This window comes from Scleropages formosus, chromosome 4, assembly GCF_900964775.1.
Source record: "Scleropages formosus chromosome 4, fSclFor1.1, whole genome shotgun sequence".
NCBI classification, from domain to species: Eukaryota; Metazoa; Chordata; class Actinopteri; order Osteoglossiformes; family Osteoglossidae; genus Scleropages; species Scleropages formosus.
The window spans coordinates 20,485,953-20,503,198 of record NC_041809.1 but is presented as its reverse complement, the minus strand read 5'-3'; the positions used below and the strand labels follow the sequence as shown (position 1 = coordinate 20,503,198).

At 47.1% G+C, this 17,246-nt stretch overlaps 1 protein-coding gene across 2 annotated transcripts in view; it reads right to left on the bottom strand.

Annotated features, from left to right (window-relative positions):
- Window positions 1–5,696: 5,696 nt before the first annotated feature.
- The window catches only part of zbtb16a (zinc finger and BTB domain containing 16a), a 98,217-nt gene continuing 86,667 nt past the window's right edge, over window positions 5,697–17,246 (bottom strand). For both annotated transcript variants that reach the window (XM_018755234.2, XM_018755235.2), the window contains exons 5-7: window positions 16,324–16,494; window positions 11,875–12,042; window positions 5,697–10,407 (exon numbers count right to left, since the gene is read on the bottom strand). In XM_018755234.2, coding sequence (XP_018610750.1) covers window positions 10,178–10,407; window positions 11,875–12,042; window positions 16,324–16,494 — 569 coding nt within the window. In that variant the 3' untranslated portion in view covers window positions 5,697–10,177. The remainder of the gene's footprint in view (window positions 10,408–11,874; window positions 12,043–16,323; window positions 16,495–17,246) is intronic.

Sequence of the window (17,246 nt, the reverse complement as noted above, 5' to 3'; positions counted from 1 at the left end):
TGGATCTGTAAAGTTATGCAAGTATATTTTATTTTGAAGAAATAAACGAGACTTTAAGTACAACTTGCTTTCGGTTGAGCCTTTTTGTGTCAAGAGGGCGGAGGGCTGAAATTTGTGTTACAACAACTCTCAGCGAGGAGCGTGCTTGTGTTTGTCATTGCAGTGACCGTCCATGTCTGTCAGATTGACACTAATGTACTAACTGGAAAGAGTGTTACCTTGCCGAAAATGCACTCAGCGGGTGTGCAGTGATTGAATAAATGCCATCGACACCGTCCATAATTAAAGCAGAAATCAGTTAAACAGTAAATGGGACCATTGATCCTGGTACAATCGATGGACCTTCACTCACACATCCACAAGCTGCAAACCATCAGACAGACTGAACCCGAGCTTCACTTCCGTCACTCAACTCCAACAGTCAGTTCATCAGCGGATCTTTCACGCCATCACTGTCCATCAGTCCATCCTTCATTCTATCACTGTCCATGAGTCCATCCTTCACTCCATCACTCAGTCCATCTGTCTCCAGCTCAGTCCTTCACACCATCTGGACTTGTGGACAAACACATTTGGATTATTCTCATTATGAACTCACAGTAAAACTGATTAATGTTGTTTTTATGTTATCGCCTCTCCAGTATTGATATTGTTTATTTTACTCCTCTGTCCAAAGTAGATTGTTAATGTTGGATAAGAAGCTGACACAACGACTGACACATTTATACCAGAGGAATTCTTAGGCTGTTCGTTCAGGATAAGCACCCAGATCAGTGGTAGGAGAGCAGGACTGAAAGCCAAGAACCACCTGCTGCAACAGACACACACACACACACGGTAACAGAGGGTATAAGGCCAGAGGGGACACACCCAGGACAGGACGCCAGTCCATCGCAAGGCACCCCAAGTGGGACTCAAACCCCAGACCCACTGGAGAGCAGGACCGTGGTCCAACCCACTGCACCACCGCACTCCCATGCTGCAAAACAATACCACGAAAACACTGCAAAACCAGCTTCCACCGATTCTTTAGGGCTCCGTTCATTTTTGTGTGACTTCGGTGTCCTCGACAAAGGTAGTTGGACAGGCGCACGAGAATTTTGTGTTGCGGCTTTTTTTAAAACAGAAGTAAAGCCATGAAACGAGCAAAAATACATCCAAATATATATTTTTAAACAAAAACATTTGAGTGGGCCCGTGAACAGTGCGTGTATTTTCTAAACGTGCACAGCGTGGAGATTTATTTTTTAAGCGTGTGAAATTGTAGTTGTTAAAAGCGCGCTCCCACTTAATGTGATTTGAGGGTACATTCGGACCTGGGCTCCGTGTCATTTAAGGTCACACGGATTAGAGGGCCCGAGCCTCGCGCTCATTTCACTTGCATTAAATCACAAAGCACCATATAACACGATCCAATTAAGGGCGCCCTCGTTTCACACTCACACACACACACACACACACATATATTTGTGTGTGCCGATATAAGAGGCGGAATGGCGCTAATCTGTGCCAACAGCATCTTCCGAGATAAGAGCGCCGATGCGTTTCAGCGCCGCGCGCCCGGATTGCGTCAGTTTGATAGCGCGCGACTCGAGTTGCGTCATCCCGCCGTCAACACCTGCCTGTCTGGGCCGCCATATGAACCAGATATACTCTGATTTAAACTCGCAAAAAAATATAAATAAACGGTGTAATATTCTGAAAAGATGAAAAGAGAATATGTAAATATAGGTTATTAAAAATAAATTGTTTTGTAAAAATTATTAATATTTGACAAACGATTTAATATTCAGCAAGCATTTTTTAGCAGTCTGTAGAGTATAAAAGGCCGTTTATAAAGTTCATTTTAGATTTCGGAATATTTCTCCTGGGGGGAAATGGAATTCATTAACTGAACAAGGCGAGACGCCGCTATTTTACATCATGTCCACGAGGGGGCGCTATAGCTGCCATGACCCTGTAGGTGGTACAATGACCATCAGGGCTGTATGCTGTACACAATGAATATACCTTGGGTTGAAATCTGTTTCATATCAGTAACGCAACACCTTGTCAGGTATTTGAGGGAACACAATATTATCAATATTTCTAGGTGGAGTTTTACACAGATTTGATTTGGGGAGGTGGGTCCGAAAGGCTACCAGCAGCACTCGGAGGAGTAACGTGAAAATACTGACAGATGAGTGTTACTTAGAGAACACTGACCTTTCCCTGCCTGGTTCGGATGATGGTGTGTGTGTTTTAAGAAGGCATGCAGCTTGACAGGCTTCCTCAAACCCCAATAGATACTCGTTCTAATCAAAGGAAGCACTACAAAACGGATTAACCTGGGTATTCATTGCTGAAGCTGTATTTACATAAAGAAGTTCTAATAGCGTATCTCCATGATCACCTGCAGACAAACACTGGAGAAAAAGCAGCAATTTTTGGGTAAACAAAATACACACGCTCTAGGTTTTATCATCGGACTAAGAACCATCCGCCAAGTTGTCTGCACGACAACATCCACCATGCGAGTTCTGTCTGTAACCGTGCGGAAGGTGCAAGCGAAAAACCTCACGGCACAGAAAGGACCAAAAATGTCTCTCTGGGAAGAACAGACGTGGCTTCCCTTGTGATATGAAAAGAGATGCGCTGTGTTGGAGCGAATATCTCGGGAGGGCAGCGGTGCTCAGGGGCCCTTCGGCCGAGGACGGCCTGTTGCCAGAGCCGAGCGGGGAGCTCGATCGCGGGGATTCGCAGGGAGGCCGCAGCCCCCATTGACTGCGCCGCGGCTCGAACCCCTTCTCCAGTCATTAGATCATATCTGGGTCAAAGAGCACATAAGGACGGGACCCCCAGCTATCACACAAAGCCTATTCAGGCCCAAAAACCATTCAGGAAAGCTTTTTCATCCCAGGCCGCTGAGTCACACGGCCCCGGCGAGACCCCGGTGACCAAGGCAGCCATGTGAGCGTGTATCTAATGAAAGGACCAACTTTGGGGTGCGGATTTGGCAAAGCCCCCCCCCCCGGCACCGCGAGAATGCCTGTTGAGCCACATCTGGGCTAAAGCCGGGAGAGAATGCCGTAAGCAGCTGGGAGCTTTCCCAAGCAGGGGTCCAGGTTAAGGTCTGCATGTGCTGAGCATCTGCCTCTGCCTCAAAGTCTACCTGCAAGCAGCAGCAGGCTTCCTACATGACCTGCCAGCGCAACGGCACCATATTCAGTGCTGCTTGAAAGTACGTGAACCCGATAGGGATGATTATTCTTGCACGAAATAAAATCTGTTTAATCTTAAAATAAACTTAGATAATGAATAAATGATTGATTTATACACTTGATTTTACTTACCTGCTTTGTTTAATCTATGCAACTTGGGGTTCACTTGTTTTTCACACCTGCATTACTTCTGTGCGTCTAAAAAAAAACGCATGGGTTTCTCCAGTGAAACTTACAGAATTGGTCATTACACACCTGTTATACCAGATGAGAAACACCGATTCTCATTCAATAACCATTTTGTGGCCAAACTAAGAGGCACTGTGAGTTCACATACTTTCAAGCAGCGCTGTATTTCCATTTCTTCAAAACTAGGGACAACTATGTGCAGCGAAACATAAGTATTTAAAGGAGTTGAAGGGCCTGAAAATTTCCCTCTTCATATTTTCACTCCATAAATAGACAACTTGGTTATTATATTATATGGAACCAAAGTGGTTTGTTTTGAAATATTGTGCGTCATGTTTGATAGCAATTAGGAACAATTATATATGGACTGTCATCATTTATCTGAATCAAGACTTCAGTTTGACCCCCAAGCATTTATTTGTTCAGGCAAATCTAAATGTCACTGTTTATTAATTTTGACAGATGAAAACTACTAAAAACCTGTTTCAGAAAATTTTCTTAAGGTGTTAGAGATTCTGTTGAAGACGGCAGCATAATCCCATGTTAAGCCCCATTCATCAGCAGTAATTATACTTCAAGTAACCTAAACGTAACAGAATGGAGGTTAATGAGTTATTTGCAAATTACTTGCAAAAAATGTGAAAAACCTTTTACTTTGTTTCAGCTTTTTAAAAGAATTAATTCAATATACAGTGGTTTTGCAAGACAGCCCCGTCTCATCACACAAGTGATTTCGTACACATTTTTCTCCTTTTTTAAAGGGAAAAATTTTCTATTGCCTGGACACCTAGGTGAAAATACAAACAAAAGTGGGCGGGGCCCAGAAGTGGAAACATCACAAGACGAGAACTGCTCGCCTGGCTCATTATGCGGCCCTGCGGCTCTTCCAGCTCGCTCACCCTCAAACCGTCAACGCGACCAAAACAAAAACGCACACTGAGCACAAGCACTACGCAGCCTGATGAGCGGAGGCCGCGAGCAGCGCATTTAAGGCAAGTCAAAGGTGCACTTGACCGCAGTGACCGGTACTTTCTCCCCCACAGCAGCAGGTGGTGCTAACTGACTGTACACCACGCTTGATGGAACGCATCCTTAATTTCGGGATCCTTTCACAAGCGTGTCGTTTCACCTCTTGCTGGTGGTACGACAGCGTAGTGGGCAGCTCACCAAAATGACAGCGCAAGAGAGACGGTTCAGCAGTTGGCACCACAAGCCAACACAGTATTCAAAAACATTTCTCTACTTTCCCAATCCCAACAAGAACCAGACGACAGGGCCCATCGTTCTTTAGCCCTAACCCAAAATAGAGTAAAACGACAACAATAGCAAGAGTCATCAGATGAATCTCTTGAAAACTGTACTTTTCCCCAATGCAACATAGTGAGTTGAGTGCCAAAGAGATGCAAGATCTTGGTGAAGTCATGGCCTCGAACCCAGGTTCCTAGATATGAAGGAATGGGGGTTGTGGTAACAAGGGGGCTCTGTGCTGCTGGACTAAGGCGAAAAAAGAAGTCAACCTCATTGCTGTGATCCCACCTCTTTGAGCTTAGAGGGCCTCTTTGAGAACAGTTCCCCAGGTGAGCCGCACTGCCCCCCCCCCAATCCTAGCTCTAGTGCTCTACAACATACATATTTTCTCAGACGCAACAGAGGAACCGATGGATTCCGCTGAGGTGACATTCGGAAGAACAAGACATGAACCTTAAATTTTCAGAGCAGGTTGCCTTCGCCCGCATCACGCGGAAACATACATGAAAGAGAGAAACACATTAGAGAACAGCCAGACAAACTTCAAGTCTAATTTTTATTTTTTTTCTAACTGCAGATTTAAGATATACAACCGAACATTGTTATTTTCTTATGAGGCTTATAAATAAAAATACAAAAAAAATGTCCACTACAAAACAATCTACCGTTAGTAGGATGTAAAAAATATTTCCTTTCGCTATTGAAGGCACAAACTTCACTTAGTGACAACATGGAGAAGGAAGCCTGCAGCATTAAATCTCTTTTATTTCTTTATTTTTTTCACACTCCATCAGAGAACACTGAAATGTTACAGAGATGTGTCTGATCCTACACTGAAAGAAAAATAAAAATAATAATCATCATCATCATCATCATCATCGTCGTCATCATCATAATCAAAATCCAAGAAACGCGACGCTGGAATTAGCAGCGCTGACGTTCGCCAAGCAGCAGCTCCCCAAAATCAGCGTGTTTCTGTGCTGGAAAAGACAGAGGGACCTTGCAAAGCTGTAATGCAAATTAAGTTTATACAAACGACAAAGAAGAAGAACAAAAATATTTGGGCACCTTCTAAGATTAAGCTAAGAGTAGGTGCTGAGGTAGACGTAACTCTAGCAATTCAAATAATGATAAAAACACTTTTCTCAACATAACAAGCAAACCGACTGGCACTTGTGCTGTCACAACGAGATCGAAAACAAAGAAAATCAGAGAGAAGGCAAAAGAAAAAAAAAAGAGAAGGAAAAGAAAGAAAAAGAAAAAGGAACAGCTAAGTCACATAGAAAGCTTTGTTATACTTGGTCCGACAGGGCAATTGGTCCTCAGTGCTTATATAAAAAAAGAAGACAGAATGTCTTGGTGCTTTGAGACTCAAACAAGTTTAGTCTAGACCTCAATGGCACATGCATGTCAACACTGCATGAAATGGCTACTCGCTCTAAACACCACACTGGAACACAGTGAGTCAGAGACAGGGATGCCACGATTGCCTCCACAACCACTTTCCTCTCCCGAAACGCTCGACCGCCGCGGCCCCGAGTACCGAGAAGCCCAGAAAGGGCCCCACGTCCCATCTCGTGTCACACGTGTCACTGCTCACACACACACACGCACACCGCAGAAGCACGGAAACCAGTAACGCGGTGCCCCAGACTGGCTCCGCAACCGTCACGAAACACGCTCTTCCGGGTCAGGAATGTTATTTGCATTCGTTCTCGGATTTCTCAGCAGACACGTTACTAGGACACTCCAGCAATTATATGCACGTGTGTCTCCTTACTGCATCCGTTTTCTGCTGTTTAGGAGTCAAAGCGTGACGCTCGTGTTTTTCATGTCGCTTTGGGTAAGTCGGGCAGTCATCAAGTAGTAAACTGGAAGGTAATATTAATATTCTTACTGTTAAAGCTATTTTTTTATTCCCCCCCAAAAAAAAGTGTAATAAATTTTCCTTTGGGGAAAAAAAGGGCAAACCCTGCTTAAGTGAGACGGCTGTTTCTTTTATCTATGTGTGTGTGCGCATATATATGTATATGCACACACACACACACACACACACACACACACACACAAAAAAACACTGTGGCTATCGCGGCATCCCTCTTCAGACTGGTGACACCATTAAATTTCTTTTGAAAATACAGAAACTAAGCAGATATAAATGGACAATTTGTTGAACAGTTTTCATTTTAGGCACAAAGATATTACAGAAACATCAGAGTAACATTGCGGGAAGAACTATATCAACGCCAATGTAATTTTCCATAATGCATTTTGAGAAGTGGCTTAGAACGCCGTTTAATTTTGTATCCAATTAGTGCATTTGTCACAAAGACACACGTGCTCACAAACACACAGGGCACACACACGCACGCGCGCACGCACGCAAACACAATTAAAGATACAAAATGTTTAGTAAGTGACGTGAGCCTTTTCAATGACCACCCGTTTAAAAAAATAAAATCACTGATGAGATTCCTCATGCTGTCTATGTTTAGTGTGATCCAGCTATATCCTCCGACTTGCATTTGTAACCGGCTGAAAAAAATAACTCCTCTATCTATCTTTCAGTTATAGTTATTTGCATGTGATTAATATCGCAAGAGGGAACCCCTCAAATTCACAGTGTTCATAAGAATACAATGGTAAGAGATAAGACAAAAGCTTTTTCCCAAGCTGCATCTTACCATCCCTTTTTTTTTTTTTTTTTTAATAATTTCAAGTAAAAAATTAAATTGCAGTATATTTGATTGAAAGTGTTGTGTAATACAATTGATGGCTGGCAGCACCTCACTCCAATTAGCTTGACAGAATTTTGTAACAGACAGATTAGTGGCAGATAGATTTAGTCCTTCACCTACAATGCATTGACACCCAGAAAGCAACACTTAGTACTACATCATTTTTTTCACACACATTTATGTCCAACATTACAAAAGAGGCGCAGGGCAAGACATTTAAGTCAAACCAGAAATTACAATGTAAAAAAAAATATATATAAATGTTTGCCCCGCTGAAAACTTGACAAATGGAGAGGGACTGACACTTAATACAAAAATATCACAACTTTATATATCAAACAGCCTCTATTGGCTCTTGTTCCGAAAAACTCGGATCGAGAAACTGTCAACTGACACATCTTTCTTTTTGTTTTTTTTCCTTTCCTCGTTCTCTTTGATTACCACTTGCAGTCCAAATTGTCCAACGCACCCTGCATTGCTGCATATATCACTGTTAATGAACCTTCTTCTTCACATTACAAAACTACAATTCTATTCACATATTTTTCAAGTTTTACTTTTCTTTTTAAACTCTTGAAAGTACTATATTTCACTAATATCTCCCAGGTCAACTGACACCTCATTCTTAAGGCTTCAGAATCTCTTTTCCACCCTTAAGTTCAAGGTTAGGGGGGGACAATGAAGGAAAACACTGTATTTTTTACATTTCCTTCTCTTTTCCTATTGACCACTAGTTTTTCTTACCCTTTATATAAATGTAGCTAACACAAAAATTTAAAAAAAAAAAAAAAAAAAAAAAAACACTTGAAGGTTAAGCATGAGATGAAGGTGCAATGACACCACAATGCAAAACACAAATACAACCAAATGTGCTTTTGCAAATGAAAACAACAACTCAGAGGTAGCTTTCATAACGATGACAAAACCCCCAAAAGCAGGGCTTGTAAAAAAAAAAAAAATACCAATTTTGGTAACAATAATGCACAAAATACACAAAAAAAATGCACATTTTTCACTGCGGCACTTAACTCCTTAATTCCTCAATAGGGATCATCCTTCCCAACACAGCTTTCAGACAGATCCAACACGCACGCACGCACACACAAAAGTCAATTGAGGGAAATAAAAATACAAGCAGATGAGGTCACAAAAACGAGGTAATTCAAGTACAATGTGCTGAAACACACCATGTTAAAATAGAAACGGACAAAGCAAAGGAACAAAATATATAGAGAGTTTTTTTTCTCCTTTCCACATCACAGCACGGGCTGGGCAGGCGATCGCCTTGCGTCATTCGAGGATCACACGTTGGCCTTAACGCCGACTGTTTTGATATGCGGTGGCTGCAAGCTCTGCAAGGCAGAGTGCCGTGTGGTTTAGAAGCAAGCGTCGTATGGCAACCTTGTTCTTTTGGTCTCTGTCGTATTGGCATGAAGGGAGCATCATTAGTGTGTGAAAACCTATATATGTGTGGCAGACGCCACATCCCCTTTCTGGGACCAATCACAGTTCTACGTCTGCTTTGGAAAACCCATATTTAAAAATGAGAACATGGATGCACACAGATAAATGAAACAGATAAATGTGAAACAACAGCTTATGCTGTATGTAGAGAGATATAGATTGCAAAAACTGGCTAAAGTAGTACAGCCCGGCTTTTGGCTACCCTACAGCGGCAGAAAAGTCAAACAAAGTTTGTCATAATATGCTGATGCTGTGCAATTAAGCATTGATCAATGATATATTGTGATAAACAATAAAAAAAAAAAAAACATACTAATTTACCCACCGCAGGCAGAACGGTTCTTCGGATCGGCTTTTATCGAGCATAAATGTAAATGAACGGTTGTGATTTTGCAAAGAGCTGAACTGACTGGGTGGACTCTCTTTTGCTAGTGGTCTGTCGTACTGTATGCAACCCAGAGAGTGCAAGGACCTTGAAGCTCATCTACACCTGGTGTCATGTTTCAAACCCGACCCTTCACAGGTTCTGCCCCGAACCCTGGTGCCAAAGTCAACTGTCACTACATCTCCAAGAGTATCTGAGAACAAAGCAGCGCTGAAGGCCTAAGTGCTCTGTGAATCATCATCAGGTAGAGCAGGGGGGCGCATGTAGGCCTCTGCTCCATGGGGGGGGGCATTGCAGGGATCGCACACACCGGAAGCAAAGTGGGGTGTGAGATCAGGTATGGTGGGACGAGGAGGGGGGGGTGGTGTAGCTGGATGGAGTGTGGGCGAGGCGGGAACAGGTGGTGGTAGGAGAGAGGGTTGCGATGCGTGGTATCCGAGGACCTCTGGTGGAAAAGCCAGCATACCCTCCCGATGCGGTTCATCCCCCTGTGCACTCCCAGCATCAGCAGTCACACAATCGTGTTCGGGGCGCCTCCCTGGAAGGCCAGCGGAGCCGAAGCTGCCAGAGGGACCACCTGCACACTCTGCAAACCCCTGGCAGACTAGCACCCCCTACCTCAGCATCTCGTGTACAGCAACAGTAACAACAACAAAAAACATATATCCTTTTTAGACATAAATATACACACAGTTACGTATATGTGAGATTACAGGATAGGTCAGCTATCTCGTCCTGTCCCCCTCCTCCGTGTGTGTTTTCAGTCCCGCTCAGGCCAATCTCAAACATGGGTCTCTCTTCTCACCTTCCACTCAAACCGTTTCCGTAGCCGTCTGGTGGATTCCTCTGCCTCTTGGCCTCGTGTTTCTCGTTCCCGTTCGCTCCTCCCTCCCCACCTCCCCCACTACCGTAGCTGCATTCCCTCCCGCTGCCCCCACCCAACGGCCGCCTGCTCAGACGTAGCAGAGGTACAGGTAGGTCTTCTCTATCCTCCAGTCTGGGGGGATGTCTTCGGGCTTGTGGCCCTTCATGTGCTTCTGCATGGCGGACAGGCTGGGGCAGTACTCCAGGCAGATGGTGCACTGGTAGGGCGAGGCACCGTTGTGCGTGCGCAGGTGCTTGATCATAGCCGAGTAGTCCCGCGACCGCTGGTGGCACAGCTTGCACTCGAAGGGTTTCTCGCCTGTGAGCGACAGCAGCGCAGGTGGGGTTAGGCAGGCGAGGCTGCCGCTGCCAGCGCCTCATGGCACACGTGCCGATGTTATAGGCCACTGAGTCCGTGCACCTTCTCCCAGCAGTCAAGGTGCGGCGCACTTCATGTAACGCAATGTGTCTACATTACACCATGTTAAGTCACACCAGATTATATTATAATAAAAAAAAAATTAAAGTCATTTAAACATACTTGAATCACAGTATACCTGCAAATCCGGATATGAAAATGCAGACGTTTCAGGACACCGTTACACGAATGCATTCCTGTATATTAGGAATACAAACACACTTGACCAATATTACAAACGCTGTCGAGAAAACCCGTTGAGCCGCCCAACAAAAAAAACACTGGAACGAGTGACTTTCGAAACAATGCTGCTAATAAAAACTACCTAGTTTGTTCCTGAATGGGACCAATGGGTAGCCTTTCAGTGCGGAGAGGAAATGGACAGGAAGGCCCAGCGAATCAATGCGTCCGAATCGTACCCACGTCCCTTCCTGCGGGTCGCACCTTTATGCTTCCATCGACCGGGCCGTGCCTGGGTCGCTGGACCTGACGCAGCGTGAAGATCGTATTTACCTTCTCCACAGGCGCCGCGCTGAGCCCTGCACCGGGGGCCGACACGCACTGCCGGCGTGCGGTAAACAGGCCGGCCCGTGGACGGCCGGGGAGCCCCCGTAATGAATTGCAAATGCAACCCAAATATTGATCCAGCATTGACAGCGGGCTGCCGATGTCGATGATTCATCAGCCGGATCCCTTTTGTGCGCGGTGGCCTTTGACTGCGGGCTTGTCGCCGCTCTTGTTATCTACATGCGTGCGGCTCGCCACGGAGGCCCCGGCCCCCACAAAGAGGGAGCCAATTATTTGACAGGCCTCCTTGATAGCGCGGCTTAACAGCTGCTTTATTGAATGGCGGCGGGGAGGCGGCAATCCACCCCTACTCCACTTCTCCCTGGGTGGCGCGACGGGCTGCTCCTGCCTAGCTAATCCCCTCGTCTGCCGAAGCAACGCGCCCAAAAAACAAAGCGATAGCACCGACAAATCATTGGCCCCCTGCTGGTAGATACGTGCAGCTGCAGAGGAGCGGAATCAATCAAACTTCTCCTGCGGCATGAGCCGAGGGCCTTGAGAGACCCGCGTCGGCCCTCCGGAGCCGCATCCGACTCGACTCGGTGGCACCATTCTGCAATACGGCAGTTTAATCCCGGTAAATCCAAAGTAAGCTTCATCTGTAACTTCCATGTAATTTTCGACTCTAATTAATGCAACGCTGTCATATTGGAATCCAACCAATGTAACTACATTGTAAGACAGCAATGTGAGCAGCTTGAGGCCAGCATTACAGTTGAAGTCTGACTCTGTGTGTTACAGCGCTCCCTGGCCTATGTACCCCAGTGTACCCTCGGAGCTTCCACGGCTTCGCACTCTGACCTGTATGAACACGGTAGTGGGTCTCCAGCTGGTGCTTGAGGCTGAACTTCTTCCCGCAGCCGTTGCACTCGTAGGGCTTCTCGCCGGTGTGGATGCGCTTGTGGCCCTTCAACGTGCTCTCGTCTCGGAAGCAGCTTCCGCAGAACTCGCACTCAAACGGGTGGTCGCCTGCCGCACAGGAAGCAGCGGTGTTAGGTCGTCGACTAACCGGCGAAGCCGGTACTCGAGTACTCAAGCGTAGAGTACTTGGATCAAGCACCCATTGCAGAAGAAACGCCAAAACAAAAACACACACACGATATAAAAACGGCATCCTTTGCAGAACCTGAAAACGAAGCTTACCCAGAGTAAAGACCTTCCGATGAGCTCCTCGTCAATGACGGAACTGAGGGTCACCGGAAAAGCGGCGGTGAGGTGACATCCAATTAACAGCCTTTCCTTTTTGTGAACAATTACTTGTTATAAATGGCCCGACAGTCATGGTTGTCGAACAGAAAATAGAAGGCACCACTGTGATCGTCCATAAAACAGAGGGTTGGGAGACGGCGAAACAAACAAGCAAACATAAAAATGTCAGCCAGGTTCCCTGCTCTGCAGGCAGGTGACAGAAACGGTGATTTACTCGTATTTTACCATAATGGATACCCATTGCCAGTACTTCTTACGTTAGAGCATAACTGCCCGTCGAGCCACTATGGCCGCTCTCCTCCCTCCACCATTGTTAATAAAGCGCAACAGATTCCCGTGCTGCATTTGTGTGCGCCCCCTTTTTACGAGCTACCACACAAACCTGTCAAGCAGCGTACGGTGGATATTTGGAGGTCAATAATCGGTAATATTATGATATGTCAATCTTATGCCCGACAGCTGCCGCTAATTGCGCTCTTGCCTGACGATCGGCCGCCTGTACATCATTTGCCCACAGTACAGATGTGGAACGCCGCCAGGCGTGTAATGCTCTCGATATTTAATGCATTTCACTCCGCTGCCGACGGTTTTAGTCATCGCCAATGACCTGCGCGTTTCATTATCTGGTTGTCCAAACGGCACCCGTGCCCGGGAATAAATTGCATTTCTCGTTATGTACTGTCATGCTCAGACTCCCTCTTCTCCCGTAAAAGAGACAGTGTCAATTTCCGCGGGTCCGTTTAAGGATGTGCCTGAACGTTGCTTGCATTCAAATTCACAGCACCGGAGACTCCGGCGTGTCCTTTACACCAGATGCAGATGGAAAGGGAGGGGGGATAAGAAAGAGGAAAAACAAAATGGGGTAAGAGGAGAGAAAGGCGAGGGGGGTGAAATCGATAAATGTGGCCGTCATTATTTGTCTGCATGAACTTATCAACGTTCTCTGCTTTAAGCAGCTCCTTCCAGCATTTGAGCCACTGCAGGGCTGGTGATCCATCACAGGAAGGATCCAAACCCATGGCGTTCACCTTGCTTCTGATCAAAAACAAGCGGCATGAATGCCTGCAGCATCCCTACACACAACCACTCAGGACAACATTCATATTAATTTAGATGGGATATCCCTCATCTGCTCATTTACATCATGCTTGCAAATCACCGTAACTTGAACGTTAAAACATATGCTGTGAAATTCCTGCTTTTTTTTTTTAAAAAAAAAAAAAAAAAAAAAAAAAAAAAAAAAAAACTTTAGTTCAACCGAGAACCATAATCTGCTTCTTTATTCAAACGCGAAGTCTGACTGTTACAAATGTACAAGTATCCTATAATTAAATTTTGTGCCGCGATCCAAAAGGAGCAGGGCCCTAATCTTGTTGGGAATACATTATGCGCTAACGCAATAAAGATACAGTATCGTAAATCAGGGCTACACTGACACCTCTTCAAACGGGACGCGTCTCTCTAGCCTGGATAGATAAACAGCCCCTGCTGGGGGCGTTAATGGCGGCCGAGCGCAGGCGAGTGCCAAGGAAACAGACGCAGAGGGGGTGCACACCGAGGTGTGTGCGTTTGTGTGTGTGTGTGTGTGTGTGTGTGTCTTGGGGGTGGGGGGCTGCAGGCAAACGAGTGGATAGTGACGCCCACCTGCCTCCCTTAGTCCCGGGGCTGGCACTGTGTACCTGCTGTTTGAGCACCCCCCCTTCTCCCGACTGTCCCCCTCCCACCCCCCACGCCACAAGGCAGCCCTGGGCGCAGAGGCAAGGGTTCATTATGCGATAAGCAGCGTAAATCAGGGATCCATCACTGCCAGTGGCCGCGGCTGGCCCGCGCTATCAAACACAGCTGCGAACACAGAACAGCCGCCGCAGACGGCAAATGGGCCCCGAATAAAACACAGGCGGGAACAACAGCGGAATATTAACGAGGCAGCGCCGCGCCGCGCCTGCAGAGCAGGGAGAGGGGAGAGGCAGCCGGGCTGCACCCATTATTAGCCCCTAATGTATTCCGCTGTTTGCTCCGGTCCTTTAACCATACGTGTGTGTGTGTGTGTGTGTGTGTGTGTGTGTGTGTGTGTGTGTATGTGTGTGTGTGTGTGTACGTACTGGGGGGAGGGCTTCCAAAGATGGGCTTCCCTACAAACAACAGAATTAGGCTTGGCAGGTAAAGCGTCATTTTTCTTGTTTTCAAAGCAGAGAGATGTTCACTATTCATGCTCAGCTGCAAAATAATATTAAGAACATAAAGTGATGGATATGGACTATGCTCTGTAGAGTAGTATGCGTACAATAAAACCCGTGCAGCCTAAGATGAGTCATGTTTCTCAGAGGGAAGGGCATTTGCCACGCTATTGTGGTTCACAGCTGTGACAAACACGTGAGGGAGGAGGGAGAGGGAGAGAGCGAGCGAGCGAGAGAGCGAGCGAGGAGATGATGGGCTGTAATGTTAACTAGTGGCCCGGTTCACTGATGCCGCTGTGCGTGGGAAGAGGGGAGTGTCAATTCACTGCTTGCCAGATACAAATACAGCGAGCGTCCAACCATCGCCGCCACGTCGCCGGCGAAACATGAGATCATGTTGGTACCCCCGATCTCTTGGGGGTTTTGCAGGAAAACATGCGGGTCAGCCAAATCCACGAGATCAGACGACAGCACCATGTAGTCATGGCAGAAAACAAACAGAACCAAAATACCAGAGTCTATGTCAAGTGGATAAATATTATCCACAGACATAAAACTGCGATGACTGGGACTTTTGTCTCCCCGATCGTGTCTTTCGATTTAAGCCGCGACTCAGTGTTGGGGATTTAATCCCTTTGACAAAGACTCAGATCACACAAACTGGCCCCCAGTCGCTCATTGTAATTTTACACACGACTGCAGGAGAAATCAGGTTCACGGAGGCGCCTGCTCTGTCGCGCGCGAGCACAGCCGAGCGGGTGACATTTACGCAGGGCGGCCGGGAGTGCCGGACGGTCCTCCTCAGACGTCTGGCCGCGAGAGGGGGGAGGGGGATACAGTGGAGCCGCCGCCTGCCGCCGCCTGCCGACACCCGCCCGCCCCTAACCAGACAGCTGCTCCCGGCTTGCAGATCCCTCCTCCGGTCGGAACCGTAATCGAGTCCGACAACGTGATGGCTGTTTGAGGTGGCCGACAAAAATAAATGGCACCTCCCCCCCAACACACACACACAATCACCTTCCCATGAGCGGATGGATTTGTTTTCATTTATTCTCCAGAAGAAGGGTGCGCTCAAAGAGGAAAATGCAAAGAGTCATGTGTGATGGCTGTTGCTTCGGTGTTACAGAACCCAGAGGCGTCACAGCACTGGAGTAATATAACAGCTCTTGCAGAACTCTTGGAGCAAAAGGTCCCTATCGATGCACGATCTCTGATATATGAATGTTTGTACAATCAATGTCTATGTTGTACTGGTACCCCCCCCCCAAGACACTATTAGTTGTGTCACAGAAGCTCGGTCTCCTTTTGTCGGTTGTGTTTTAGAGCAGTACGGACACCTCTACACATCCTCATCCCCTGGATGTGACCTTGTTCAGCAGGTATCCAGAGGGCAGGGCTGTTTGGCAACAGGATGGAACTGAGGGGTGCTGCTGAGCAAACAGCTGGAGGGCAATGTCTGCCACGAGTCTGGGGGAAGGGGGCGGCTCCTTGTTTCCACAAGCAGACCCCTGAGTTAACCTCACAGCCGCATTGCTCCATGCTCGCCCTGAACCTCGGTCAAAAATCAGAGACCCTCAATTGTTTCAAACTGTGCAAACAGTGGCCTTACTCTCCTGGGTATAGCCAAGTAGCAAAGGGGAGGTTAAACGGTTTTAATTTTAGGCCTAGAGGGCACGGTGTTCTCCAACATGCACTTGTGCGCGTGCGTCCCTGCATGCATGTCTATAGCGTGTTAGTTTATTCACAAGAGGAACGATCCTGCAAAAGAAAGATCTGGAAATGTTCATTTAGGCTGACGGATCGCCTCTTTACGGATGACGCAGGGAACGCCACGGGGAAGCGACGGAGGTTCGGTGTCTCGTACCCGTGTGTGAGCGGAGGTGGCGCTTGAGCGCAGTGTGGCTGGGAAAAGTGCGGTTGCACTCGCTGCAGATGTAGCTGCGCACGCCTGCGTGGACCTCCATGTGCTGCTGCAGGGCCGACTGCGTCTGGAAGCGCTTGCCACACAGCAGGCAGAACACGGCCATGTCCGAGCCTGCGGACAGAGAGAGGAGAGACGAGATGTCGGGGTCAGCAACTGGAAAAAAAAAAGGGGGGGAGATGGCACAGCAGTACATGTGGTCTCTGTTTGCAGTGGGGGGGATTTCAACTTTACTGTGAAGGGACTCTGAAGTACTGCGGGCTTTTACGCCACATTAGCAGCCGTGAGGACTTCGCAGCCGAATTCCGCAAGGTATCTAACCAAGCCAAAAACATTTAAAGCGGCTTCAAAACATAGCTTCCCATAAAATTTTTACCATCACTTTTTCCCCGACTCCACCCTCCCAAGAAGCATCCAAAAGCCCGTTTCCACAGGCGCCGAAGGTACACGCGCTTCCAGACACGCGCGTATAAATTCGCACATTTTCAATTAGCATCCTCGAGGGAGACGAAGCATTTAGAGCCCAGCTTCTGTTTCGGCAGTCAATAACGTATCTTTCTGGCAAGCTGCCGCTAATTTAAAAATCCATCACAATCCATCGGCTGTACGTTCATAAAGACGCAGGGCCGTCGAGGCAGACCTCCCTCCAAATCAATCCGCCTCAACCATAGGAGCGGAGGCTAATCCGGTAGCCTGCACATCTTCAACAGCCTCCACGGCAGCGTGCGGCCCGTGCGGATACGCGGCAACAGATGTGCGGTTCTGTCCTGCCCGATGCTCCTCGGCCTCCTCCTACAATTCGCTTTCTTTATCAGTAAAGAGGAGCCATTGATTGGGGCCAGCAGACATGGAAGTTCCTTGAGGAA